The sequence below is a fragment of the Balaenoptera acutorostrata genome, chromosome 1, assembly GCF_949987535.1.
Source record: "Balaenoptera acutorostrata chromosome 1, mBalAcu1.1, whole genome shotgun sequence".
In the NCBI taxonomy this organism is placed as follows: Eukaryota; Metazoa; Chordata; class Mammalia; order Artiodactyla; family Balaenopteridae; genus Balaenoptera; species Balaenoptera acutorostrata.
Genome location: NC_080064.1, coordinates 32,976,853 through 33,004,720, shown reverse-complemented (window position 1 = coordinate 33,004,720; position 27,868 = coordinate 32,976,853). Strand labels below are relative to the sequence as shown.

General features: G+C 37.5%; 2 protein-coding genes across 2 annotated transcripts in view; both read right to left on the bottom strand.

Annotated features, from left to right (window-relative positions):
• On the bottom strand, positions 1-3,070 carry TMCO2 (transmembrane and coiled-coil domains 2). The gene is made up of 2 exons (XM_007164705.2): positions 2,837-3,070; positions 1-850 (listed from the first exon to the last, which is right to left on the bottom strand). Exons 1-2 carry the CDS (start codon positions 3,068-3,070, stop codon positions 536-538), a joined length of 549 nt encoding a protein of 182 aa, XP_007164767.2. The 3' UTR covers positions 1-535.
• A 6,187-nt stretch (positions 3,071-9,257) lies between these two features.
• RLF (RLF zinc finger) overlaps positions 9,258-27,868 on the bottom strand; it is a 79,312-nt gene continuing 60,701 nt past the window's right edge. Inside the window, exons 6-8 of the mRNA XM_007164706.2 lie at positions 24,703-24,839; positions 19,040-19,181; positions 9,258-14,375 (exon numbers count right to left, since the gene is read on the bottom strand). Coding sequence (XP_007164768.2) covers positions 9,726-14,375; positions 19,040-19,181; positions 24,703-24,839 — 4,929 coding nt within the window. The 3' untranslated portion in view covers positions 9,258-9,725. The remainder of the gene's footprint in view (positions 14,376-19,039; positions 19,182-24,702; positions 24,840-27,868) is intronic.

Below are 27,868 nucleotides of genomic sequence, written 5' to 3'. Positions count from 1 at the left end.
ATTAATTAATTAATAGAATGTTTAAAAAGAAAAAGTTGGATAAAATCAAACAATCTCCTTTATGTCCAGCCCCACCCTTGCCCACCTCTGAATAATTAATGCAGGGAGACTCCAGGCCACATATTTACCTTTAGGCCAAAAACCAGCACAAGAGCCAGCCTCCCTCTCTATAGGACAGTCCACAGCATCACCCTTAACAGCACTTTCTTGCTGTTTTTATTATATCGAATCCAACCTCTTCACCATGGAGCTCAAGGCCACATCCCTGACCACTCTCCCTTCTTTTCCCACTCCCATGATTCTTTCTATATGGCTGCTTAGGGTCTCCAGCCTGCCAAGTGGGCACCACAATCTCAGACATTTTTAACCACCACGATCCCCCACGTAACCCCACCACACACACAAGTGGGAGCTGGGCCCTGCTGAATAGAGAGCCAGTCCTGGCTGGGTAATTTCAATATAGTTCTCTGTCTTTATTGATACACCACTGCACACATGAGGGAAACAGTGCTTTTCTAGAAAACATTGGAGTCCATCACATTTCAGATGTGGATGTAAACCCTGATGTAAGCAAGGGACTCTGGCAGTCGGAGCAGCTGCAGTAGCGCTCAGAGGAGCAATCGCTCTTTGTGGCAGGTTTTTGGGAAATGATCATCCTTTCCAGGTTCTTCATTTTGTTTTCCACTGTCTGAAGTTTTTTCAGAATTTTCTCTTGCAGACCCAAAGATAAGAAGATATTACTGTCTTGAAATGGGAGACCATTCCCTTCTGGGTGGACCAGCAAAGCCTGAAAAAAATCTGAGCCTTTCTTGTAAAGTTTGTAGAGTGTGACTGCAAACAACAATATTTTCTAAAATAAAACAACAGAAGTTGAACGTTACTTGTTTATTCATGTGAAATGCCACAGTTTACTGTAGATGCAAAAACAAAAGACGACTCTAAAAGTAATAATAATCCCTCATTCCTATGCCAAGCCTTCTAACAAAACATCTTCACACCTATTTTGTCTTTTGATCTTTACCACAGAATGGAGTGGTAGGCAGGTCAGGGATTATTATAATTAATATAATTAATAAAGATTATAATAGTAGATACTGTTTGCTGAAAGTCCGCCTCATGCAAGGCTCTATGCTAGGAGTTTCCTTCCCTACGTATGTAGAAAAAAACAGAGCTGGATAACCATTTAGATGCCTTCCAGTTTGGCCTCTGTCATTGTCCAAGGTCATATACTTGGAAATGGTAGAGCCAGGACTGGAATCCAGGAATTCTGATTTCTATGTATATTCTCTTAGGACACAGTGGTCTGAAACACTGGATTTCCTGGTCACAGAAAAAAATTTTTGTTAATGTGCTAGGACAGAGTCCTGGTAGGAAAAGAAAGAAAAATCATCTTTTTTCCTTATAATAACTAGCACTGCTTATTGAGTACTACTGTGTGCTAGGCTTTATACATACAAGATCTCCTTTAATCCTCACCAAAACCCTGAGGGAGGCACTGTTAGCAAGCCAATTTCACAGATAAGGAAAGTGGGGTTTACAGGCTAAGTGATTGCTCTCAGATCACACAGCAAGTGACAGAATGAAGAAGCCCCTGTAGTCTGACTCCAGAGCTTATTAATCACTCGGTTATACTACCTCTTTTTCTTGGCTGAGGTGTCTGGAGGGCTGCGAATTCATCTTTCTGATTGAATTAAACAATAACCAAACAAGAGCAGAACCCAGAAGTACAGATAAGAGTTTGGTGTTTTGCCTTCTATTCTTCTATATTCTAATTGAAATACATGTATATGAATATGTAGACACACAAATCCCTGTTGGGGATTTAGGTCATTTGGACTATATTAAATGAGATTTTTGGAGAAGAATTTAATTTAGAATCCTAAAAATTGGGTTCAAATCTCAGCTTTGCCAGCTTTTATAATCTATGTCACCTTGGGTCAGTGATAACCAAGTTCCCTCACCTACAAAATGGAGATAATAACCCTGCCCTGCCTACCATGAAAGGTTTTGAGAGGTTAAGAGAATGCATGTGACTAATTTCTCAACAGTAGTGACATGAAAATAAGTGAATGCTACAAAATAATCCAGTAATAACTTACCTCAGCATTTACCAAGTAAACCAGTCACCCTTTAACAAAGCCCTCTTTAAATCCCATCTCCTTAAATTTAGGCTGAACCTCAATGCACCTCAGTTTCCTTGTTTGTCATGTGAAAATAACCTCTATTTCATGGAATTGTTGGGATTCTCAAAGCATTTTAACTATATTGTCAATATAGCTATTATTGGTAATTAAACAGAGGTATGTAAAATCCTAAATGTTTTTCATGATCCCAGCCAATTGTACTCCTATTCCCAAAAAGAGCCCCTGTATATTCATTGTGATGACTAAATAAATATACATGCTTCCTCATCAGTTACAGAGCAAAGGCACAGTAAGAACAGAAAGGCAAAACCCAAGATCCCACTTCTACTTGCAGTGCTATTCTATAAGAGGTACTCCACACGGTGTCTGGCACACGGTTAGACACTCAAAGATGAATACAAATATATGATCAAATAAATTTGGAGGTAAGGCTGCCTTCTCAGATTATGAACTTCTTTAATGTGTTTTATTATAAGACAAGCCGAAGATCATTGTGAGAAAGACCATTTTTATGCCAAAAACCTAACTGATGGAAGTTTTTAAGGATAACGTAGTTTCAACCAACTTCAGAGACAAAGGTTCACTCTGGTTTATCTGCATGGCCTTAAAACTGGCTGGCAGCCACATGGGAGAGAACTGACCAAATTTCAATGTAAAACTATTTAAATTTCTCTGTAACAAAAGAGTATAACCTGAATTGACTGAACACTTCGTTTCCATAAGGCATATACTCCTATTCCCAGCAAAATCAAAAAGGAAATCCCCAGGATAACTTGCACAGCCGGAGCAAGATTATCTAGTAGCCCCAAATTTGTTTGCTGAGGCACACTAGTCTCTCCCAGAAAAGTTGCTTGTAGATAATTCCATATCGAGCTCAGAGAGAGATAATCTATTATGATGTCCCAGATAGAAGACAAAAGTGACATTTTAATATAACAGCAGCTCCAGGAACTGCATGTGCAGAGGCTTTAGGAACCTAGATACGAGTTAGGAAGAGTGGTCTGGGAGTCCAGTTCTGAAGCCATTGTGAGCTGTGCTTTGTGATATCACTGTTCTGAAGCTCAGCTTGTTTCCCACTCACCCACTGAACCTTCTCACTCAAAACCAAGCAGACAGTGGCCTGAGTTTTCAGTTCAGTCATAGCACTCTCTCTAATCTTCGGCAAGTCCTAGCTCTAACACAGCACGGTCCAACAGAACTTTCTGCAATGATGGAAATGTTCTGTATTTGCTCTGTCCAACATGGAAGCCACTAGTCACTTGAAATGTGGACAGTGTGGCTGAGGAACTGAATTTTACATTTTATTAAATGTAAATTTAAGTAGCCACATGGGGCTAGTGGTTACCCTCTTAAACAGTGTATAGAACATTTCCAACAATCCATGGGATGGAGAGCAATTATTTTCACAATTCAACTGAGAAAACTGAGGTTAAGTGGAGATTAGAGGAGACAGGATCTAAAAAGGGCTTTCCTAAAGAGCGAATAGTTTACTTGGTAAATGTGGAGAAAGGTTATTACTGGATCATTTTGTAACATTTCCTTTTTCATATGTCACTACTGCTTAGAAATCGTGATCTTTGGAAAAGCTTTTGACATATTTGAGCCTCATTTTGCTCATCTGTTTACATCTCCTTCATAAGATTTATATTAGGAACAAATGGTATAATTTCCTAAGCACTTTGTAAACAGTAGCATGCTGTACCATAACCTATATGCCATGTTATCAAATCCATTATTTACTGACTAGTACCTATCTACTCAACAAGGAGGTATGAAAGTATAAAATATAAGGTCTGTTCCCAAAAATCTTACATGAAAAAAGGTAGTTCACACACAAGCGTATAATATAAATTGTGAGATCAGTTACCAAGACAGCAAGAATCCAAAAGAGGGTTTGCACCAAGAGGAGGGGAGGGGCATGGTAAGTAAGGAGAGAAAGGGTCAGTTATGACAACTTCTAGAAAAATATTGTCTGACGCTATTCTGATTTATTCATCTGGTTGACTGAAAGAAAGAAAATGAATAGGGAAGCCTGGTGGAGAAAGAATAACTGTTTTGTTCTTGCAGGAAGCAGAGGTATGGCAAGTTGCTTGAGATGTCAGGGACACATCCAGAAAGTGGAGTCTAGAATGTTGTTGGATATATAGTACCATGTCAGGGCGAAATGACCTACTGATTTAGGAGCGACTGCTAATGATGTTAAACCCATAGTCAGCTAGTGACTGACCACAACCAGAATCTTTTCTAGAAAGGAATACAAATTACTCAGATAAGACTTGGGATTTTACTATAACAAGTTAAACCTAGGTCAGAAACCATAAAGAATGATAACCAAAAACTTTTTGGAGAAAAATATGGTTGTGACAACTGAATCATTACCCAAGACTTCCTATACTAGATGAGATCCCCCTGTTACATGGCACCTTAGACTTTACTTTCAAAGCACTTAACACGATTAAGGTTATTTGTGCAATTTTGGGTTTAATGTATCTTCCCTGACTATTGTAAACTCAAGGAAGACAGGGACCATGTCCATTTTATTGACTACTGTATCCCTAGTGCTTGGTACTTAGCAGGCATTCGAATATTTTTAAGTAAATACAAAGTCCCCTAGAAGAATTCCAAATATCTTTATAGCCTAAACTGTTCAATCATCAAGTGCCTATTACCGTATTTGTGTACTCGTTTCTATAGAAGCTTTATAGAGTAGCTGTTAAGAGGATAGGCCTTTGGGAGTATAATGGATCTGGGTTCAAATTTTGGCTGTACTATTCACTAACTTTGTTACCTTGGGCAGGTTACTTAACTTGAGGCTCAATATCTTCATTGTTAAAGTGAGAGTAATTCCTACCTTGTAGGGCTACTATAATGAGAATTCGATAATTTGTGTAAAAGAGGGCAACTATTATTTATAGTGATGTTTATGACCAAATGCAAGGTATTGTGGATCTCAATAGTATAAAGTCCCTCAAAGAGAATCTAGTCTGAAAACCCATTTATTGTTTGACTCCCCTCTCGGACACCTGAACACCTCCAATGATGACTTTATCACCATGCAAGGTATCTCAGCCCACCTTTAGTGTCATCCATCCATCCCTCAGTCACTTCCACATTGTGCCCTATTAGGACTTCTTGACTTACACTGCAACTTATGATTTATGCAGTGCCTACTTTCAAACCTTCACTAGGTTCTTCATTGTCTTTCAAACAAAATCCAAAATCTGGACCATGGTTACAAGCACTAAAATACCTGGCTCCTGCTGACCTACCCAATCTTCTCTCCTACCCCTTTCCCTTTTATTCTCTTAACTCTATAGCTCTACTAGATTTGTCAATGTCACTAACACACCAAGCTGTTATACCACAAAGCCTTGGCACATAATTGGATTATCCTAACTCCTATTATTTCTTCAGGTTTAAACACTGCTTCCTTTAAGGAAGATTTTCCTGTCCTCTTTTTTGGTTCCCTCAGTCAGGGCATCTTTTGTAGCACTTTTATTTAACTAATTATTTGTAGTGTTTTGTTTAATGTCTGTCTTCCTGACTAGACTCTAATCTCCAGGATGCAGGAAACTTACCCTGTCATGTTCAACATTCTCCCCAGGAGCTGGCAGAAGGTGTGTGCTTAGTAAATATTTGGCTATAGCTTTCCTATGCCTCTTGTCTTCTCTTTTCCAGGCTAAACCTGCCAAATACAGGTTGACAGGTTTTTAAATCTCCTGACTATCCCAGTTACTTCCTCAGAGAGGTTCAGGCCTCCAAATGCAGGCCGTCACAGACTATATTTCTGCAAGTGTAGACAAGGCAGGCCTGCTAGCACAGTGGGCCACTCTTTGCAGACTCAGCTGTACATAATTGGAGGCTGTGTCCTGAATCAGGAGTATAAAGCCGCGAGGCCTCACAGTCTACCATGGGGGTGAAGAGGGGACCAAGCAACTTTTCTGACTTTCAGAAGTTTCTTTCCCAAAGAAAAACTGACTTTTTCATGGGTCACATGATATTCACAGAAACAATAGTTTCTCCTTTCCACCTCTTTCTCAAATGAGTAACTGTCAACACTGGACATATGACTGGAGTTGGATCTGCATGACCTGGCTTTTACCTATGCTTCAAGCTTTATCTCCCACTACTCACTTTCACAAAAAATACAGCTTAATTACAGAACTGTGGTATTTTTGGTACTTTAAATACCACCTGCCACTTTCCACCCTTCTTCCTTCACATTAAGTTCCCCTCCCTGATATTTTTCCAGTCAGATGAGATTGGAAACTGGGCTCCACCTCTTCCTAGCTTTTATCAGCTAGGCAAGACACTTCATCCCTCTCTTAAGTTTTTATCTGTCAAATAAGAATACTAACAGTACTGACTTCATGCAGTTATGAAAATTCAACAAGATAATTTTATGTAAAGTGCTAAAAAAAAAAAGTGTAATTATCCTGCATTCTCACAGCACTTCCCACTTCGTATTCTGGGCCACTGCTTCTAGAACTTTTCTGTGCCTATGAATCATCTGGAGATCTTACTGAAATGCAGATTTTGGACCAGGAGGTCTGGACTTGACATTCTACATTTTGCACAAGCTCCTAGGTGATGCCCATGGCCACACTTGGATTAAAATGTGTAAGCTACCCCAGCTCTCACATTAAAGCTCCATGATGGCAGATCCTGTAACAAATCTGCTTTGTTATTTTTATCTCCCAAAACATCTGGAATTATCTTTAAATATTTGGCTAATGACTGTTCTCCAGTGACTGTCCTTCGCAGTGCAGGTCAAAAGTAGGTAACCTGGGACCGAGAGGATAGGTTAGGGATGAAATCCCTAGGAAGGCTAATCAAAACCTTTCTTCTCCATTATTCCCCACTCACTCTCTTTCACACATGTGCTCATGAACATGGGGAAACACGGAAGCAAGAGAATTCTGGGTAAAATTGAAGAATCAAAGTGTCTGGCATTCTCGACTTCCACCTATCATTTTAGGAGGCACAAACTCAGTGCTTCCAGGTCTGTGTCAGGGGTTGGGGACAAACCCCAAAGAGACATCAAGTAAAAATGACAGTACTAAAAACTTCAAAAATAACCCTCTGATCTTCTATATTATCATATAATCACACATGCTGGTTTTTAACAGAACATTGTCTTCAATAAAGATCAAACGAAGCAAGCCGCTACAACTGGAACAGAAAATGATCTTAGGGTCATCTTAAAGCAAACTTTCAATTGGGTTCTGAAAATTAGGGTTTGGTTCCACTGCAAATGGACTCACTTGGTCCTTCCGGGAGGTAGGAGTCAGAGGTGGTTGAACGGATATAGTTGAGTCTATTTTATTTTGGCCGAACTGGGCGGCATGGGGGATCTTAGTTCCCTGACCAGGGATCGAAACTGCCCCCTGCAGTGGGAGTGCAGAGCCCTACCCACTGGACGACCAAGGAATTCCATTTTATTTTTTATTTATTTATTTTAAAAATTTATTTTTGGCTGCGTTGAGTCTTCATTGCTGTGTGCAGGTTTTCTCTAGTTGCAGCGAGCCGAGGCTACTCTTTGTTGCAGTGCGCGGGCTTCTCATTGCAGTGGCTTCTCGTTGCAGAGCACGGGCTCCAGGTGTGCGGGCTTCAGTAGTTGTGGCTCGCAGGCTCTAGGGTGCAGGCTCTGTAGTTGTGGCTCACCGGCTTAGTTGCTCCACGGCATGTGGGATCTTCCTGGACCAGGGCTCGAACCCGTGTCCCCTGCACTGACAGGCGGATTCTTAACCACTGTGCCACCAGGGAAGCCCTCCCCTTTATTTTTAAATTTTTACAATTTTTTTTTGGCTGGATATAGTTGTCTTAAACAAATTAGCAGCTTTCTCTTGGTCTGATCTAAAAATCTCTAGTATTAGGAATTCTTTAAATGAGGCCACTGGTTATTTCTCATGCTCAGATCACAGATAAGGACCTTTCAAAATGATCACCTACACCTCCTCACTTCGTAAGTGAGGAAACTGAAGCCCACAGAAGAAATTAGCCAAAGATCCCAAAGGAGTCAGTAGTGACCTCAACCTCTAAGATGTTCCACTCTGTCACTTTTTCTTTCAACAGAATCTTGTTTGAGAATCCTGTTACCTACTAGGATCTGAGCCAAGAAATGACTTGGGCTTGGGGGGTGCTTTAGACTCTTAGGGTGAGGAGGTGGCAGAATGAAATCCCTGAAGAGCTGATAAAACAAGGTTTAAGGGTCAGAGAAAAGATCTTAAAATCTTAACCAGAGGCATAAGAGAGGGATATTAGGAGTATGAGTCGTTTCATTGCTAGCTAATGAAAGTGGCTGAAAACTTTAAAAGGAACAGAGAATAAAGCTTCTGTATTTATAAGAATACATTCCATCCTCTTCCCCCAAATCCATTTCTTCCTTTTGTAGTCCCACCTCAATTGGCTTTATCACTACTGAACCTTAAGTTTTCCTCAAAACGTTTCCTTCACCCTCCAACATCCAATAATCCTCTTGAAGTTTTCATCTACTCATCCCTCTACTGCAGTTGTCAGTACAGACTCTCACCAAGTTTGCCTCAATTACTTCAATAGTCTTAATATCTACTGTTTCCATTCTCAGCCCCTCAAATCACACTCATTTCAAGTGATCCATAGATTATTAATATGACTGTTTTGTTTAAAATTCTTCAAAGGCTCTCAGCTGCCTATGGACTCAAGTCCAAAGTCCTTAGTGTTCATGGTTTGGTTCCTGCCTATCTCTACAATAATCTCATCCGCTCCAGTGCTCCCCTTTTACTGCCAGCCTATCAAATTATTTGTAGTTGCCTGGAAACATGACTTTACATCTCTGAATTTGCTGTGCCCTTCACATTATGTTTGGCATACGCTCTCCTTTCTACCTGGACAACTCCTGGACATCCTCTTCTGGGAGCTATCTTGACTCCCAGAGCTAATTATTCTATCTCGGAATTTTCTTTCCACAAAAATTTTAAGACAATAGTCATTCAAAAAGAAGCTTGATCTGAATGGTTTGGTTAATAAGAAACAAAAAACTACTGGGGTAAAATATAAGTGCACATTCCAGAAAATATAAGTGCAATTCCAATTTATGTGTGGCATGAAAACTCATTATGACTAAACAAAAAATGGGTGAAAAATTGTAATTTATTGAAACTCAACTCAAAAAATATAAGATGCTGTAGTGTACAATATATTACACAGAGCACCCTCAGGTGCACATTCAAGTCAAGTAAGAACATATCCCTTTCCCTAGCCCTCCCACCCTGGGATCTTAGTATTTGTTCCATATACAATCATGCACACTTAATTTGAAAAAGGAAGCCCCAATATATTTTGATGTATTAATTAGCACCAAACAAGAATACAGTTCCATTTTTTTTTAATAAACAAACAAAAAAAACCCAATCAATAAACCAACTGGAGAGCTAATGGACTCAGCCAATACTGCTGACATAGATATTATACATTCATGTAAATACACAGCCTATTCTACCCTAAACAATGGTGTGGCTGGTTCTCAGCCTTTGTTCGAGTTGGCAATTGTCCCCATGTTGCAGTGTTGGAGCCAGTCTGTTTCTAAAACAAAATTGCTATTTAGGAACTTCCTACACAAAGCTCATCTGTCTTTTTTGTTGGAAACAACTCTAAAATTGGTGTGGAAAACTTAGATCTTTCAAGGACAACCACTGGCCGAAGATAATGAAGCTGTTTTAAGGCAAGTTCTCCACAGTCTGTTAATGCTTTGTCCAATACAACCCTCAGGTTTTCCAAGGGAGGAACTGTTGTCGTCTCAGCTACTATTAAAGGTGGGATTGCAGTCAGGTTCTCATGAATTGCAGAGTCACTGGAAGAATGAGGTATGTTAACTTCAGGGTCATTGTCATTCACCATATTATTTGCCATAACACTCCCTGTTAAGTCATTACTGGGTTGTGAAGAATTACTTAATGGTAAGTGCTCTGAAGGCTCCCAATCATCAAAATCATCTTCTTTCTCTTCACTTTCCTGAATAAATTTCAGAAATGAAGATTCAAATCCCATAGGTTTGTAAGTCTTCAAATCAAATGACCTGGGATGTGGATGCTTCCTAAAATTCTCTTTTGGGACATGGGTTGAATTTTTTACAGTGTTTTCTTGCCCTGAACTTTGCTGCCCGGTTTCTGAGTCTTTGATCCTTGGTAAAGGCAGCTGGAAACTTGTGAAATAAGTCCCACTTTCAGTCCCATCAGGATTAGGAATGGAATTTTCTATTTTACAAGGAGGAGGCTGAACTGTATTACATTGTTCCAAAGAAGTGGTTTCTGGACTATGGTTACATTTCAAAGTTCCTCTGTAGAGCAGAGTATCTGCATCAAAAACTGGGTTGCTTTCTGTACATCCTTTCTGACCTCCATCCCTTTCACCTGGATAAAGGGAATCGGCGGTCTGGACAGGTATGCTACTGTCACCTGGGGAATGGCTGTGCTTTGTGAGCTCTGATTCACAGCTTCTATCTTCTTCTTTCTTTATACAGGGCTCTGCTTCAGAAGGGGGCTCCTCCTTAATTTTGGTACCGTACTTAACACAAACGACAAGATTTTCCATCTGTTGCTCTAAATAGGCACTACTCATCTGATGGGTACGTTTGTAATGCCTCACTATGCTGCTCTCCAACTTCACCACAGATAAGCATCCTTGAACCATGCAAGGGTACTGCGTGTGCTCAGAATGCTCCACACACATATGGAGGGCTTCAGCTCTTGTTTTAAAACTAATCGGAGCTTTCTTTTCTTTGATTAAGCCACATTTTTTAGCCTTAGCATTAAACGATCTCCTGGTAGTCTGATGTTCATGCCCCTGAGTGTGAGTTGTTTGACACACCTTTTCACTCCTTAGTAGCCTTTCATTTGCCACTTTCTGGCTTCTAAACAGATCATCATAATAGTCCTTATGTCGATAATACACATGTTGAGAATAATTACTGCGATGGGTGAAAATCTGGCCACAGCCATTAAGATCACAATGAATTTCATAATCTGAATGTATTTCTCCTTCAATATTATGCTGTTCCATCAAGTGGTGCTTCAACTTGCTGAATGTATAAAAAACAGCAGGGCACTGAGGCTGGTTACAGGAAAACCTGGCCACTGACTCAGCTTCAGAAAGCACTTTCGGCTCTTCAATGTGGTCTAGGTTATGAGAGTCACTACAGTGCTTAGCAAGAGCTTTGGAACACAGGAAACGTTTGTTACATTCCTTATATTTGCAAGCAAATATCTTTTTGCATTTGACAAGTTCCCTTTTGGTTCTCGCTTTGTCTTTCTCTAAACATAACTGTTCTTTGTTGTATTGATGTACAGTCCTGTAATGGCGAATCAAACCTTTTAGATTGGTGAATGAGGAGTTGCAAGTTTTATGGATACAATGGAATGGTTTGTGGTATTTATTCAAAATATAGCAGAGATTTCCTTTAGCAACAGTTCTCCTGCTACCTCTCCCCTCTCTTCCTTCTCCTTCTTCTCTATGGCTACCTATTGGTGATGAAATATCAGATGTTTTACTTTCTGTTTCTTCGCAGGATGACTCCAAATCTGTTTCTGAACTGCATTCATCCTTTTTAGAATGACAGTGTGGCTTCTGAGAGTTAGTGTTGGGATCACCTCCAAGTTCCACGGAACAATCACCTTTCAACCTGTCTACTGAGCATGGGCCTTCATGATCACATTTTTCATTATCTAACAGTTTTTGAGTTACTCTGTCGCTGCCAATTTGATGTTTATTTTTATAATGAATCCTAAGGTGTGTTTTTCTCGTAAATGACCTTTGGCAGATATGACACTGGAACGGGGAATACCGATGTTGAAACATGGTTAGCTGAAGGACTTTTTCTTTTGAATAATTATGTTTTTTAAGATAATGCATTAACAAAGCCTCTCTGGTCACAAATTCATATTTGCATCCTTGAAGCTCACAGAAAAAAGGCTTGGCTGCCAGCTGTGCCAGGTACTGACTTGGCATATTTCCATCTTGATTCTGAAAATTAAGGTCTGAGATTGTAGGTGACACCGCTTGAAGAGACTTAGCACCACTGGATGGGTACCCCTGCAATGACCCTGAGAAAGATCCATGTGTTATTGAGTTTTTCAAGCTTAAATGCTTCAAGCGTAACAGAAGTTCCAACATGGTATCCTCTGTACACGGCCTTTTAGAAGCACAAATGGAGGCTTCTGAGGAATAACCCTGATGTTCTCGTTTACATTTAGTATGAATAGTGTGATCTAGACCTTCATCTGGGGAGTCACTGTTTGTGTCTGAGCTAGGTTTAGGTTCTGTATCAAACTTTTCAGTTGTTGGATTATGTTCATTACCCAAACAGGGAAAGAGATCTTTTGTCTTTACCTTTTTGGGTTTGAAATGGTACGGATGAACCTTCCTCAGATGCTTCTGCATGCCTCTTGCGTTTTTGTACGTGGAACCACAGCCATCAAAACCACAGGTAAACTTAGTCCCATCAAAACAAACTGCCACATTGGAACATTTTTCTTTTAAACCGGAGGGCACAAAGACTTTCTCGTGAGACAATAATATATCCTGCATGGTTTCAGAGTGATCCAGTGTGTCAATTAACTCTTCATTCATGGAAGCTGAAGAGCTATGACTTAACTGATCACTAGAATTACTGTCACTGTTTTCTTTCAGATTTTCTGCAGTTTCTATTTGAGAACTAGCTGATCCTGCACAGAAAAGAAGATCCTCTGGTAAATGTGATTTATCAGCTTGGTCAAGTAGATGGGGCTGATCAATACAATCTTGCTTTTCCCCTGCTGCAGGCTCAAGTTTCACTGATTTCTTCACAGCTCCATTTGAACTTTCAACATTATGCATTGAGAGGTGATTCTGGTATTCAATTTTGGAATAATAGAACTTTTTACAGCCAACGAAGTTGCATGTGTAAGATGCATCCCTAAAGTGTTGTGCTTCATGGTGGTAAAGCTGTCCCAAGTCACTGAAAACAATATTACAGCCATTTAATTCACATTTATAACGCAGATCATCATGTTTTTGTTTATGGTTAAGCAGTTCATTCACTGATCCAAACCTAGCATAGCAATCTATAGATACACACATATAAGGCTGAGGACCACAATGCACTTGTTCATGCTCTCGCAGGTGAAAAGCAGACATGAAATGTCGTCGACAGTAAGTACACTTCTCTCTTCTATTTTTCATATCTAAGTAGTGCTTGGCATTTTCATCGTTATTTTGGTGTTCAGCTTTAAGATGCACACTTAAGTATTTAAACTGCTTAAACACACGGGAACAGTCTGTGCCAGGACATGGGTACAAATCTCTGTCTTGCAGGTGGCAATCTTCTAATTTGCTGAATGTAACATATTCATGTGACTCTCCTTTGGCTTGTTCATTCAATGACTGACCTTGCTCCAGGGCTGCAGAAGGGCTCTTGGGACAAACTCCCTTTTGAGAGCCTTTCAACAGTAATTTCTTTCTAGAGCGGTCCCTTCTGCTTGGTGGCATTTTAACATGTTCCATCACATGAGGAACAAATATTTCTTTTCTCTTGAATTTTTTAATACAAACCGGACAGGTGTAAATTCCATCTTCCATATGCATCTTAGAATGATGAAGAATCCTGGCCTCTATACATTCCCGCTTACATAACAAACAGAAAAATTTATACTGAAGCCATCTCTGGTATCTTTCAGAAGAACCAATGGGTTTTTTGTCTCTTTTCTCTTTATGCTGATCTGTCAAATCTCTTCTTCTATATTGTTTATCTTCTTTACTTTCCTCGTAATCACTAAGAAATGACTCTAAAACATCTGTGTCATTAATAGACAGTTCATAGCCACTTAGGTCATCATCAGAATCTGAGGCTTCTTGTCCTAGAAGTTGGTGGCAGTGTCGTTTTAAAGTTTTCCAGTCCCAAAATTCAGGATCAAAAGGCCAGTGGGCTTTTAAAGCTAGTAAAAGCTCACATCGGAGAGAATTCGGAACTGGTGCATTTTCTTCATCAAATTTTTGATCTGGCTGGGAATACAGTTCTTCCAACATATTAAATCCATCCAAACTGGGTTCAATTAAGAATTCTGTAAGCTGACAGGCTCGTCTGACTTCTAAATCTTCTGGTAAAAGACAAGCAATTGTTTTACAAACTGATGCCTTCATTTCTTCATCCTCACTTGATCTGAGTTGAAGAGCTCTGACACATAGTAAAATCGACACCCCAAGACCAGCATCTTGTGCCTGTTAAGAAAAATAGGGAAGAAAAGGTTTTTTTCCCAGTTTGGAAACATTACATAACTTTCACTGATAAGATACACACACACACACACACACACACACACACACACACACACTTACTTCTTAAAACTTAAAGTTCTTAAATTTTATCTTAAATCTTTCTTCCTGCAAGTTACATTTAGATCCTCCTTCTTTCAACACGCAAAGGACTGGATTAGATGTTACAACCATGAACAACAACAATGTACATTTATAGAGTATCCAACTTTATAAGGCACTGCATATTAAAGCAGTCCTTAACCCTCAAGGAATTTATCTGTGTGCAAAATGTATAAAGGCACATAAATTCAAAGGAGCTCAGGATAAATAAGGTCACTCAAGGATTCAAAAAAGAATTGTCTCAAGCTGGGCAGGAAGGATAGGGCTTAAATAAATGGGTGCAAGAGGAAACACATGTATAAAAGTGAGTCTAAGATTGAATTCAATTTAAAAAACTCATATGTCATGAACAATTGGGTGTTTTCAAACCTCAAGGCTTAGAATAAATGATCCTTTCCACTTCCTCCTAAAAGAATTAATACTCTATAGTTACAGGTGTACTGAAATCTCAGTTTCCCATGGAAAAACAACAGAAAATTTCTCTATAGCAGCAGGTTCTCAGAAATCAGTCAAAAATCACAAAAAAGATCTGGTCGTATATGATAAAAGGCAAGTGCATTTAAGATGATTCTTTCATGTGAGAGGCTGAAAGGGTGCGTGAAAATAATATAAACCAAGAAAAGCAGGATCTTATGGCAGAGTGGCTTAAAATACGGTACTTAAGAGCACAGAATTTTGAGTATGACTTTGACTGACTTTGAACCCCAGCTTCACTACAGTGAGAAGTTTTTAACTCCTCTAAGCCTCAGTTTCCTCATCTGTACAATGATAATTATAGTGGCAGTACTGGATTTTCCTCCTAATGTTGTTATAAAAATGAAATAAGATAACACAAAATGAGTATTACAATGTTGGCACATAGTAAATATTCAACAGAACCCCATGTAAAATATTTGAGGATAAATTCCACTGTTCAAACATCAATTTGCTAAGCAATTATTCTCGTTGGGCACCATTCTAAATGTTGAGAACACAAAGAAATAATTGCCATCAATTTACAGACTCCTTACTACATCCTAGGCACTATTCTAAATAAACTTTTTGCATACATCATCCTCATTTTATAGATGAAGAAACCAAGGCTCAGAAAATTAGTTGCCCAATGTCACCAGCTAGTGAGCAGAGGAGCAAGAATTTAAACTTAAAGCATGTTTTCCCAGTGTCTGAGTCTTAACCACTTTACACTCTATACCAACTCCAAAGTTAATTGACTTGGCTATATCCCATGTGCCCTTGATACAATATGCCAAGGCACTTCTTCAGCTTCCTGGTTTAAAACCTATCAAATTATCCATATCTATCAGTTCCTTCAAAATTCAGCTTCACATTCCATATCCTAATTCTAATTTATTCATCACTCCTTTAACAAGTAACTTCTTGGTATATCTGTTCAGAATGTATAATGGTAGTTATTTTTTTTTTTTGAAAAGTGTTCTTAATGATTTCACAAAATTTTACCATTTCAACTAGATTAGGCTGTTTAAGAAAGAACAGACATTCTTTGCTGTTTATCTCACAGTCTTCCAAGGGGGTTAAGTAACTTGTTGAGAACCTATGATTTTAAAACTTAACAGACTTTCTCCAAGTCCTCTGTGCTCTGACTTACAAATGATAACCTTACATCACATTATGCCATTTGTCAAGATACCCATGGTCTAGATCCTTAAAAGTCACGCATCTCTCATTTTCAGCTTCTTTATTACTAAAGAGAAGGGATTAAACTAAACGTCATGTTTTGCCAAACAGTACTACTTATATGTTCCACCAAGAAGGGCCCTAAGGCCAAATAAACTGGCTTCAAGATTATCCCTCTTCCTATGCCTTCTACTTCAAATATAACCACATCCACATCCTTTCTTCTGTCATACTATTTTTAAAATCTTGAGAGAGACCCTAGATTCTCTAAAGTCATCCCTTCCAATATGACTTTCTCAAGTCACAGAATCAAAATTTAACAACTCTGAGCACTTTTAATTGATCATTTGGTTTAAGCTCTTTGTTTATAGAAAACTGAAGCCCAGAAAATAAGGAAGTTCTATTACAAGGCCCTCCTTCCACAAGAGACCCAACGCCCACAAAAGCTTTTCAGCATCATTAACCTTTTCCTTCCCAAGGGCTATGTGACTGGTTGCTAGTTGTGCTAATATCGTTTCACCTCTTCTTTTATAAAAACAGAACACCTGGTTTTATCTGGTTACAAAGTCACCTGGAATAATCAAATAATCAACTTATCTCCTAGCTCTCCCCTGCAGCCAGATGTGAGTGTGTGTGTGTGTGTGTGTGTGTTGCAAGGAGTGGGGGAAAAGGTGTGTTGTAGTGTGGTTTGCTCTCCACTCCACTTCTTGCTATCTGGAATGGAGACATTATAGCTGGGATTGGAATATGAGATGGAAGCTAAGTGTTAACAGCAGATAAAAGGAACCTGGGTTTCTGATATGTGGAGCCATGAGAGCAACCCTAGCTTGTCTACCTGGGTTATCTACCTGTATAGGAGAGGGAGAAACTTGAATCTTCTTTACACCACTATCACTGTGGGATATCTACCATTCACAGTAGAACTAGATCCCAACTGATACAGGTTAGGTCACCTCTCTTTTAAAAAGCTAGCGGTAAGTCTCTCAATTTGAAAAGAATTCCACACTCACTCCCCTTCCACCTACCAGTCCAGATCTTTCCTACCCTTCAGGACAAATATAAACAAGGATTACAGTGGAAAATGTCCTAGACTGAGATGAAAAAGAAATGGGTTCTGGTTATACAAATGGACAGCAAATTCCTTGGTCTGTGTCAGAAGCCCACCTTCCCTAATCCTCTAGCAGCTTTCCCATTTTTCGTGGTTCCTTGAGGTAAACAGAAATCTAAGATGACCCCCACTGACCTTCACTTTTGTATAATCTCCTTGCTTTGAGTATAAGCAGAACCTATAAATATCACTCCTATAATTACGTTACGTTACATGGCAAAAGGGACTTTGCAGATGTAATTAAAGCCTCAAATCCACTGATCTTAAGACAAGCGGATTACCTAGACCTGACCTAATCACTCAAGCCCTTTAAATCTAGATCTGGAAGTCAGAGGTAGAGGAGGTCAGATTTGAAGAATTCCTAGTGCCTTTGCTGGATTGAAAATGAAGGCATGGCATGAGGGTGGCTTCTAGGAGCTGAAAACAGACCGTGGCTGACAGCCAGCAAGAAAATGAGGACTTCAGCCCTACAACTGAAAGGAACTGAATTCTGTCAACAATAAAAATGAGCTTAGAAGTGGATTTTCCACAGAGCCTCCAGATAAAAACTCAGCCTGGCCAACACCTCAATTTCAGCCTTGTGATACTGAGCAGTGAACCGTGCCACACTGTGCTGGACTTCTGCCCTACAAAACTGTGAGCTAATAAATGGGTGTTAACTGAAGTGCTAAGTTGTGGTAATCTGTTATGCAGCAACAGAAAACTCATACTTCCCTTAAAGATTGGAGAAAAAAAAGAACACAACTTTTTAAAGGCCAGTTGTACCACTAATTTTTTTTAAACAAGGCAAGTTTTGTAATTACTTGAACATGTTCTCTCTGAGATAGGAGACACAACTTCATTTGCAGTGATTAGAAATAATTATCACCTAGCTTATCTGACCATGAATTTGCTTCTGACAACTTTTACCTTTTCCTATCTTCACTGGAGAAGACTAGATACACGTATTTCAAATAAAGTATAGGATATGGAAGGTTACATTAAAGGAGATGGGAGGTATCAAAGATACAACTGTGCCTTGACTTTAGTATAAACAATCCCTGGATGTTGTCAAAGATGTAACCCATAAAACATACACATAAACCATTATAGATATGGGTATATAGAGACCTCAGTCATGAGTAGGTATTAAAAACAAAACAGAAACAGAACATAGCATAAGAATCATCTCATATCTCCAGGCTGGCAGTCTTAGCATACATTTATGGGACTGAACTAAAAAAACAAGGCACTTCATTTCATTTTAGGAAATATTTATTTCTTTAAGAAAAACAAAAAACGAAAAAAACCTAACTTGTTTCCTAATTTGCACAGAAGTTTATAATTTGTGTACAGTCGATTCTGGAACTGTTCTGTTACTCCAAAACCTAGAGAATCTATCACTCTATCCTCAAGGAGCTGAAAAATACAATTTTACTTTCTTTATTTATAATTATTATGTTAATTTGCAAACAAACATGCCTGTATAAAATATAGAACACTGTTCTAGGAAAAGCAGATATAGGGTGGTTGAGGTGACAACCAAGAAACATAATCTTTCCTTCCTCCAGTGGTCTGTCAAGTCAATCACTATTTCCCATGGAAAAAAATTGTAGATTCCTAGGAAGTAAGTCTGTAGAAACAGCTAGATATGTCCCATTCCATAACCTTATTAAACCCCATTATTTCTCATTTTCCCTTATTTAAAAGGAGTTGCCTGAGAAGTTATCTCCCCACTCATTTCTTCCCTCTACAACAATCAGCATAAAAAGCATAAATTACTCACTTCAGTTTGTATAACTCTAATCAGGCAAAATAAATGCTGCTGTGTTTTAGCTATGACACCAAACTGACGACAGCGCTCCAAAAAAGTGTCTATAGAAGGATCGATTCTTCTTTGCAGTTTACTCCAAAAGAGAGTCAATTCCCTATAAAAAGAAAGATTACGGTAAAACATTTAAAGCAACTGGTATTTGCTACCCCAATTTTTGGTTTGTGAAAAAAAGGTGACAGTAAATAAAAACTAGAAGAAAAAAAATGTCTATATTCTGCTTCCTCTCAAACTAGTAAAATTATTAAGAAGAATCCTCCTTGAAAATTCCCCCACTTCTTTCTTCTTTGTACCTGGGAAAAATAAAAACAACAAAAGACTACTTCCTTTATGCTGACACTTTCAAAGACTTACTTAGATCCCATCTTGTTCCAAAAGGTTTTACCCCTTACATTGGTAATTATACTGACTGAATTAAGCCCTGTCCTAGTGGGCAAGGATCATCAGACATCAATATGCTGCCAACAAAGTGTATACAACTATGAAATATTCTAATGGTATAGTACTTCACCACGTTAACCTCATGGGCCCTTTCCATCTCTAAAATGTCATGATGCTACTTAGGCCTGTATCTTGGAATGATAATATCTTAAATATTACTAATAAAATTATTAAAATGGCACTCTTGGAAATGGCTAAAATATAAGAATCCCACAAATATTCATTATGAAAACAAAGAAAAGCTTGAAAAGAATAAGTTAAATAAAAGTACTGAATGGGCTAAGAGAAAACTGTAAAGGAAAAGCACTAGAAACTCAACAAATGCCCAGAATAGAAATGCTAATGTTAATATGAAATGTGAATTCAAGGAAAGTTCCTTAGCAAAACAGAAGAGAATGTTATCACTTTAAAAAACATGACTCTGGGGACTTCCCTGGTGGGGCAGTGGTTAAGAATCCACCTGCCAATGAAGGGGACACGGGTTTGAGCCCTCGTCTGGGAAGATCCCACATGCCTCAGAGCAACCAAGCTTGTGCACCACAACTACTGAAGCCTGCATACCTAGAGCCCGTGCTCCGCAACAAGAGAAGCCACCGCAACGAGAAGCCCGCGCACTGCAATGAAGAGCAGCCCCCGCTCGCTGCAACTAGAGAAAGCCCTTGCGCAGCAACGAAGACCCAACGCAGCCAAAAATAAAATAAATAAATTTATTAAAAAAAAATTTTTAAAGTAACTCTTTTCTGTACAACCTCAATGGATACTGTGTATTTGTTAAATGATTTCCATTAAAAAATAATATTATTTTCACGAGCCAGTTTTAGAACACTAATATCCTATTATTGCTATTAACACAGACTATTCCAGGAAACGGTACAAATCCAAAGCTTAAGAAATGAATACACATCTTTTTATAATAGATTTAAAAACAAACATGTTTAACAGAACGTATTTTCTTATACTTTTAAGGAGGTAACTGGGATTCCCATATGGTAAAATTCTTACATAGATATAAAACTCGCTTCAAAGATTGAAATAAATATATGTCTCAAAAGACATATATGATTAAAGCTTATAATATTTAATGATGGAAAATTTGAGCTATATATAACAAGTAAAATTAACTTAAAATGCGTTTAAATATTTGTGTTGGTGACTAGCATTGCTTTCCTAACCAGAAAAAGTAAAAACTGAGATAGGCCAGCTTTGAAAATAACTACCAGGCAGGCAAGTAATTGGGATGACTGTTCACTTTTAAACTTAGAAGACTGCTTCATTCACATGTAAGCATGTTACTAATAAAACTTTAGAGAATAATGCAAAATTCTGAATAACAAAGGAAATGGAGAATTACATATGCTCCGAGATAAAAGAAGTACCTACCAAAATATATGTGAAATCTATGCTATTTGAAAAGAACAAAATTATCAAAGCTAGTAAAACCTGATTATGAAGATAAAGGGTAAAGGATATCTACTATCTAAAATTCACCAACTAGGTACAAGTTTAAAGTTAGGCAAATCTGATAAAGTGACAAAAGGCACGTTGAGAATTAAAGTCTCTCAAAATGATTTTTTTAAAAAAATCAGAATGTCTAGGGCTTGATTTATTCCAAATTAAATATTTCAAACTCTAGTTAACTAGAGTTAAGTTAACTTAACTCCAAATAACCATGATCAAAAAAGAACATTTCTATCATGTATTTTATATTGGTACACTTATTTCCACAGTTACAATTGAGCGATTTAAAGCTATTACCAAAACAAACTAAAACTATTACCCACCCAAACATACAAACAGGCCTGACACCATGAAAACCGGTGGACTACTAGTGAGAACGCCAAGATGTCACTTTAATCATCCATTCAAATCTGCACACTGGAACAATGAAACCACCAACAGCAACTTATAGCCTCCTGGATCATACATGCACTAGGACAATACTTCTTCAACCACTACAATGATGTGATTTTTTAAAAAATGGACAACCATTAAAGAATATACTGAAAATGATTCTACTGTATGGATGCTTCCAATGTTCAGATGATTTACTGCACACTCAAATTAGCCCACCACCTACCTCAAGACAACAAATTATATACAAATTCATAAAAATTGGAAAGGATATTTAGTTCTATTAATAGTAGGAAACACATTTTGGCAGACATCTAGCTACCAAGCAAGAACCTTAAACTGCACTGTTTGTGCAAAGCAGGAGGCCCACAATGTCACACTGTGATCCAGAATTTAGGTATTTTAGAAATGAGGCAAAGAAAACTTCGTGGAATTAAGGAATGACCACTCCCTAAAGAGGGCTCCTGCAAATATAGATGATTCTCATGACTTCATTTTTCCTCTAAAAAATTCAGTTAAATAAAACATGAATGGATATCTGGATCTGGTCTTCGCCAGGTGCTGGGGACTGAACTGTAAATTAGACAACATACATGACGACCCCGGTATATCACAGTCTAGTTGGGAGAGAAGCGACACGAAATTACATCTGAAGAAACACAAATATACAACATAAAAGATTTAAAGCTCAGAGGTGTTACAGAAACCAAAGGTCAACCTATCAAATACTCACTGAAAGCTTAGTGTGGAGGTTTAAGGTTCAACTGTATCATTTTATTTTTAAAGAAGCAGTAGCAATTACACATCTGTATGTACACTGTCCCATTCAAAAGGGTTATCTTTCTCACTTGCATGGCTACTCTAATTATGTTACCATTGCTAGACATATATAGGGAACTCATTCCTCCAGCACTTCTTTGATTTTTGCAAATAGCCAAAAATCTTTTGGGGTTAAGCTTAATGAATAAGCTGAGTGATATACCTTTTGAGATCAGTAATATGGTAATTGCTATAAAGTAATAAGATATATTTTATTGTAAGCTGTAAATGTCTCTGAAGGAAATTTCTAAAAGAATAAAAAACTGTTTTGGGTGATAGTTACATAGTTTACCTTTCAAATATCTTCACTGGTGACCAAATTCGAGAATGACACTTAATAAATTCTAATATGTGTATTTAAAATAAGTGACTGCTTTTATTATCATATTCCAACTTTATTGTCATCAATAAAATACCAAGTAATAAAAAATTTTTTTCTTTTCTAGACAAATACTCCCATATAGCCTACTATCTTCAACAGAGGACACCTCTAGCACAACAAAAGAATCTATCCTATTTGAACAGAATTCCTGGGACTCATTTTCCTTAGTAAAATTCACTGTTTTTATGTTATGGCTATGCTAACTCCAATATCCCACTACCACCGCCTCCCCACCCACCCACCCCCAAAGCCTTTGAAAACAACAGAAGGGTGAAAAAAATGTTTTAAAATTCTAAAATTTTATATTCTATTTCCCTCTGACTTGCTCAGAAGAAGCTTACTTTTAACAAAGTGTGAAGTGATTTAAGATTTTCTTTCCTCTCCTTTACTCATTATAGCTCCTCAGGAGGCCAATAAGAGGGAAATCCCTTTTAATCCTTTCCTGCTGCAGGAGAACAGCATTAATCCTAGACTCACTAAAAAAAAGGGAAGCTATATCAAGAATATTAAAAGAACTGTGTGACTATAGTTTGAAAAACACTTTATAATCTGTAACACATCCCATATGTGATTTAATGTATTCTTTGCCCTAAAAGCCTCACTATAGCTAGCAGATATTTTTTCATTATAGGCAAAGAAAACAACTGTAAAAAGAAAAAATGGGGGTTATTCCACAAGTAAACATATCTGCTTTACTGAGGTTAAATCTCTAATCTCTAATGCATGAAAAACAAATTCTTCTACTTGATAGTGATCAAAAATCTCACTGCTCTGCTAAAAGTCTTTTTACTTTTAGCACCTTTTTTTTTTTGGTTAGCTAACAGAATGCCCACAAAGATATTTAAGCCCCTATCCTAGTATCTCCTTTCTCAGAGGAGATATAAGTCTGGCACAGAGGACTTGGTAGAAGACTGCGATGTGAATTCTGTCCCTGTGCCAAGAAAACAACTGCACAGAAGAAAAGCACTGTATTAGGGGTCGAAATGCCTGGGCTTTACCCTCTACCCCTTTAGCTCTGAGACTGTGGGCAATTATAAGACTTCTCAGATCCCGTTGATCCTCCACTGCCTTATCTGTACGATGATTATTAGGAGGATTGGGAGAGATAATTTAAGGAACTCAAATAGTATTTCTATAAAAATTAGTAAATAAAAAGAAATACAGCAACATAAAAAGTGCTAATAACTATAAAACTTTATAGATATACACAGATGCTCCAGAGGGAGATCAATAAGGGCTGAAGTATATGAAAGGTTTTATTAGGTTTTCCTATAAACAAAATGCTTACTTCCAACTTCAAGTCATTCTTAGAAGCTCCTCTAATCAAGGTTATGCAAATCCAACCCATTCTTTGAATTAAAGCTCAAATTCTACCTCCTCCCTGACAACTTCCTTAAACACTGGTGTACAGTGAGCACCCTTCTCTAATCTCTTACAGTGTTTTCCATACCACGAATCTGATACTTATAGATAGAGTCTTGCATTTTAGAGGTTTCCTGTGTACCACATTTGTCCTGCTGTCCTAAACAGTTTCATACAGTTAGGATGAAAGAACAAAGGGTTACACTTACTGTGTCCTTTTTAGCAACTAAGTACTCTGTAGGCAAACAAGATATAAATTGAATTAAAACCAAATAATGCAATTGTGCTAAACAGTACCAAAGTTGCAAAAAAAGATTACAATTCAAATGGGTTTCCTTCTCTAGTGCAAGTTTGACCTAGAAACCTAGATAATTAGTGAGTTTCCAAATAAGAGGGGAAAAGTGACTATCAGAAGATGTAATAAATGTAAAGGAAAACAACCTAACACCAATTTGGTTTATACTGCCATAATTTTATCTTCAAAGAAGAAGATATATATTGAAGTTAACAGACAACTCTCCATGGAATAATCAAGAGGAGCTCAGACTTGTTACTCTTTCTTTATTTTTGGACTCTCCTGGAAAAGATTAAACCAATAATATTTTTAATTAAATGGTTTAGCTTTTAAGAAAGATTTAATTCTCATGTCATCATTTAATCTGCTTAGTCTTTAAGTTTGAAATAAACCAACATTTTACATAAACCCTAAATGCTATATACTATGTACTAACAAATAAAGGGAATAAAAACTAAATATACTTACCAAGAACAATATACACTTGCAGTTTGGAGCTGCTGGGTAAGATAAGTCGTACAAAGAACAAATGCTGTGTTATCCTGACCCTCGGATTCCAGATTACATATGATGTCTAGTACCTCCTTGCAGTCGACCTTTGCAATCTATCAAAAATGAGATGACTAAGTCAAAAAGAAAATGGTGACTTTTCTGTAAACTTTGTTATATAACATGAAGCTTCTTTATAACATTTTCTATCTTTGGTAATTGATGAGGCAAGAATTAGGGATATATAATTTTCTTCTACTAATAGCTGAGTCTTCTGGAATAAAAATTTCATATAAGAAATTATTAAACAGAGAAGAGAACAGATGCTATGAGGAAGTTCCACTGCAGTCCCAACACAGATAAAACATTTTTGTACAGTTAAAAAAATTACTCATGAACATTTTACTATATAAAAGAATCAAATTATGTATAACTTCAGGTTATTTTCACCTGAAGTACCATCAACTTTTTTTCCCCTGTTTTTTGTTTCTTTCTTTCTTTTTCAATTTAATTCAAGTCACTCTAGTTATAGACAGAAAAATAACAAGCTTACCCTTACTCCCAGTAGGGCTAAAGGAGGCCAGCTGAAAAACTGTTTTAAATATAAATACTATATCAACATATCATTTTCTCATGTAATTAAGGAAAAACTATTTTGTATAACTGAGCTTTTCACACAACTAAAACACTTCTAGAAACACATCTTTTTCATTTACACTATTTATAGGAATCTTAAAAAAAAACCAAAAACAACCAACCTCTGGGCAAATCAGTAGAATTTTCCGGGGCTCTTTTTGTATAGTGGTAAAACAGTAGATTAAGACTTCTGAAGACCCTTTCTCACTCTCTATTTTATCATTTCCCTGTCTTAATAAACAGAATATGAAGAACATAGTCTATTTCATGACTGTGTCAGCATTATAAATGTCAATTATACTAGGCACCAAATATACAAAACAGTGATACTTTCAGGACAAATGAAGTGTGTATCAGGGCAAATGAGGCATACAGAGTTTAGCTCATCTCCTTCCAGAGTGCTATGCAGAACCACTCTGGTGGTTCTAAGTCTCTAATTTTAGTTATACCCTCAGGTAGGCACAGAAAGGCTTCTTTCTCAGCTTAGCTCAAATGCCATTTTCTCACTGAATCCTTCCCTAACTGCTAAAAGCACATTAGAATCCCTGGCAAAAACTCTACTCTCAAATTCTCCTTTGTAGCATTTACCACAACTGCAATTCAATCATTAGTTGAACAACTTATTAGCATGTCTTCTCTGCTAGAATATAAAATCCATGTGGTCAGGATTATGTACATCTTGTTCAAAACTCAGCACTTATCACAGTGTCTGGAACATAGAAGACACTCAGTAAATACGTGCTGACAAATGGAATAAATGAATCAAGTTTAATTTAAAGGTAAAAAGTTCGTGTTGAAAAAGTGAAACTTATTTAATACTGTGTTTTCTAATCTTTGGAAAGATAATACAATGACATAATAAGCAGTGTAGTGCAGTGGTTAAAAGCAATTATTGTAGAACCAGACTGTATACATTCTCTTCCCAGCTCTATAGCTACTAGCTGTGTGATCCTGGATAAGTTACATAACTTCTCAGTAACTTAGTGCCTCAGTTTCCTCATCTTTAAAATGGGAATAACAGAACCTTCCTCATAGTTATAAGAATTTTTAACATGTTTCAGTACAGCACAGTGACTATAGTTAATAATACCATATTGCATATCTGAAAGTTGCTGAGAGTTTATCTTAAAAGTTCTCATCACAAGAAAAAAAGTTTTTGTAACTATGTATGGTGACAGATGTTATCTAGCTTTATTGTGATGATCATTTCACAATATATACAAGTACTGAATCACGATGCACAACTAAAACTAATATATGTCAATTATACCTCAATTTCTAAAAATGTGCTATGTGTACCTATTAGAGCTAAGTCTAAAAAAAATATGTTTTAAAAGGGATTGGTGGGGCTTCCCTAGTGGTGCAGTGGTTAAGAATCTGCCTGCCAATGCAGGGGACACAGGTTCCAGCCCTGGTCTGGGATGATCCCACACGCCACGGAGCAACTAAGCCCGTGTACCACAACTACTGAGCCTGCGCTCTAGAGTCCGCAAGCCACAACTACTGAAGCCTGTGCGCCTAGAGCCCGTGCTCCACAACAAGAGAAGCCACCGCAATGAGAAGCTGGCACACCGCAACGAAGAGTAGCCCCCGCTCACCGCAACTAGAGAAAGCCCGCGCACAGCAACGAAGACCCAGCGCAGCCAAAAATAAATAAAATTAAATTAATAAAAAGAAAAAAAAGGGATTGGCAAAAAGGAAGCACTTTAAAAGTGCTGTTAAAAATTGTTTTCATTAAAAGTATAAATAAAATGCTAGACAAAAAAATTGTTTTCACAAAATATATAAATTTTAAAAAGAAAAAATAAAAAAGAAAGTGAACCTTAAGAATACTAGAAAGTATTTCAGAAGATCACTCTCAGATGCAAAACCACTCGATGTAAATTTGTATCTAACGAGTATTGGGAGGGAAAGTTAAGTTGTTAAAGCCTAAACATAATTAAAGTTAAACTCAGGTTTCAGGGAAAAAAATAAAATCATACATTATGAAGATGGAATTTTACTGATGCCCTAAACAACCATATCCTCATCCATAGCTGAATGAATCAGAAGGGTCATCCAGAGAGGAAATGCTCACCACAGAACCACTTAAAATTGTACTGATTGAAGGACCAAAGTGAGAATTCCACAACAAGTAAAACCAGCAGCTGTTCCAGAACAACCACCACCTACCATCCACACCATGTTAAAGCTCCTGCTGAAAACCAAGAATTCTAAAATTCCATTTTGGTAGCAATATAACATCTCCAAGCTGAGAAATAGCATGAGAAGCTCTCTATGCCAGACATATAAATCAGAATGGAAATAACACACAACTTATATTTCTAGAATATTTTTTATCCATTTCAAATAACTTTTATTGTATTTTCTCATTTTATCAACATGGTAAGATCTATAAGACTAGCAAGGCTTTCTGGATATATATCTGAAAGGAATGACTTGAAATCAGTATAGTTTTTAGTTTGATTAACTTCTATTTATTAGATTTCTCCTGATTATAAAAATGTTT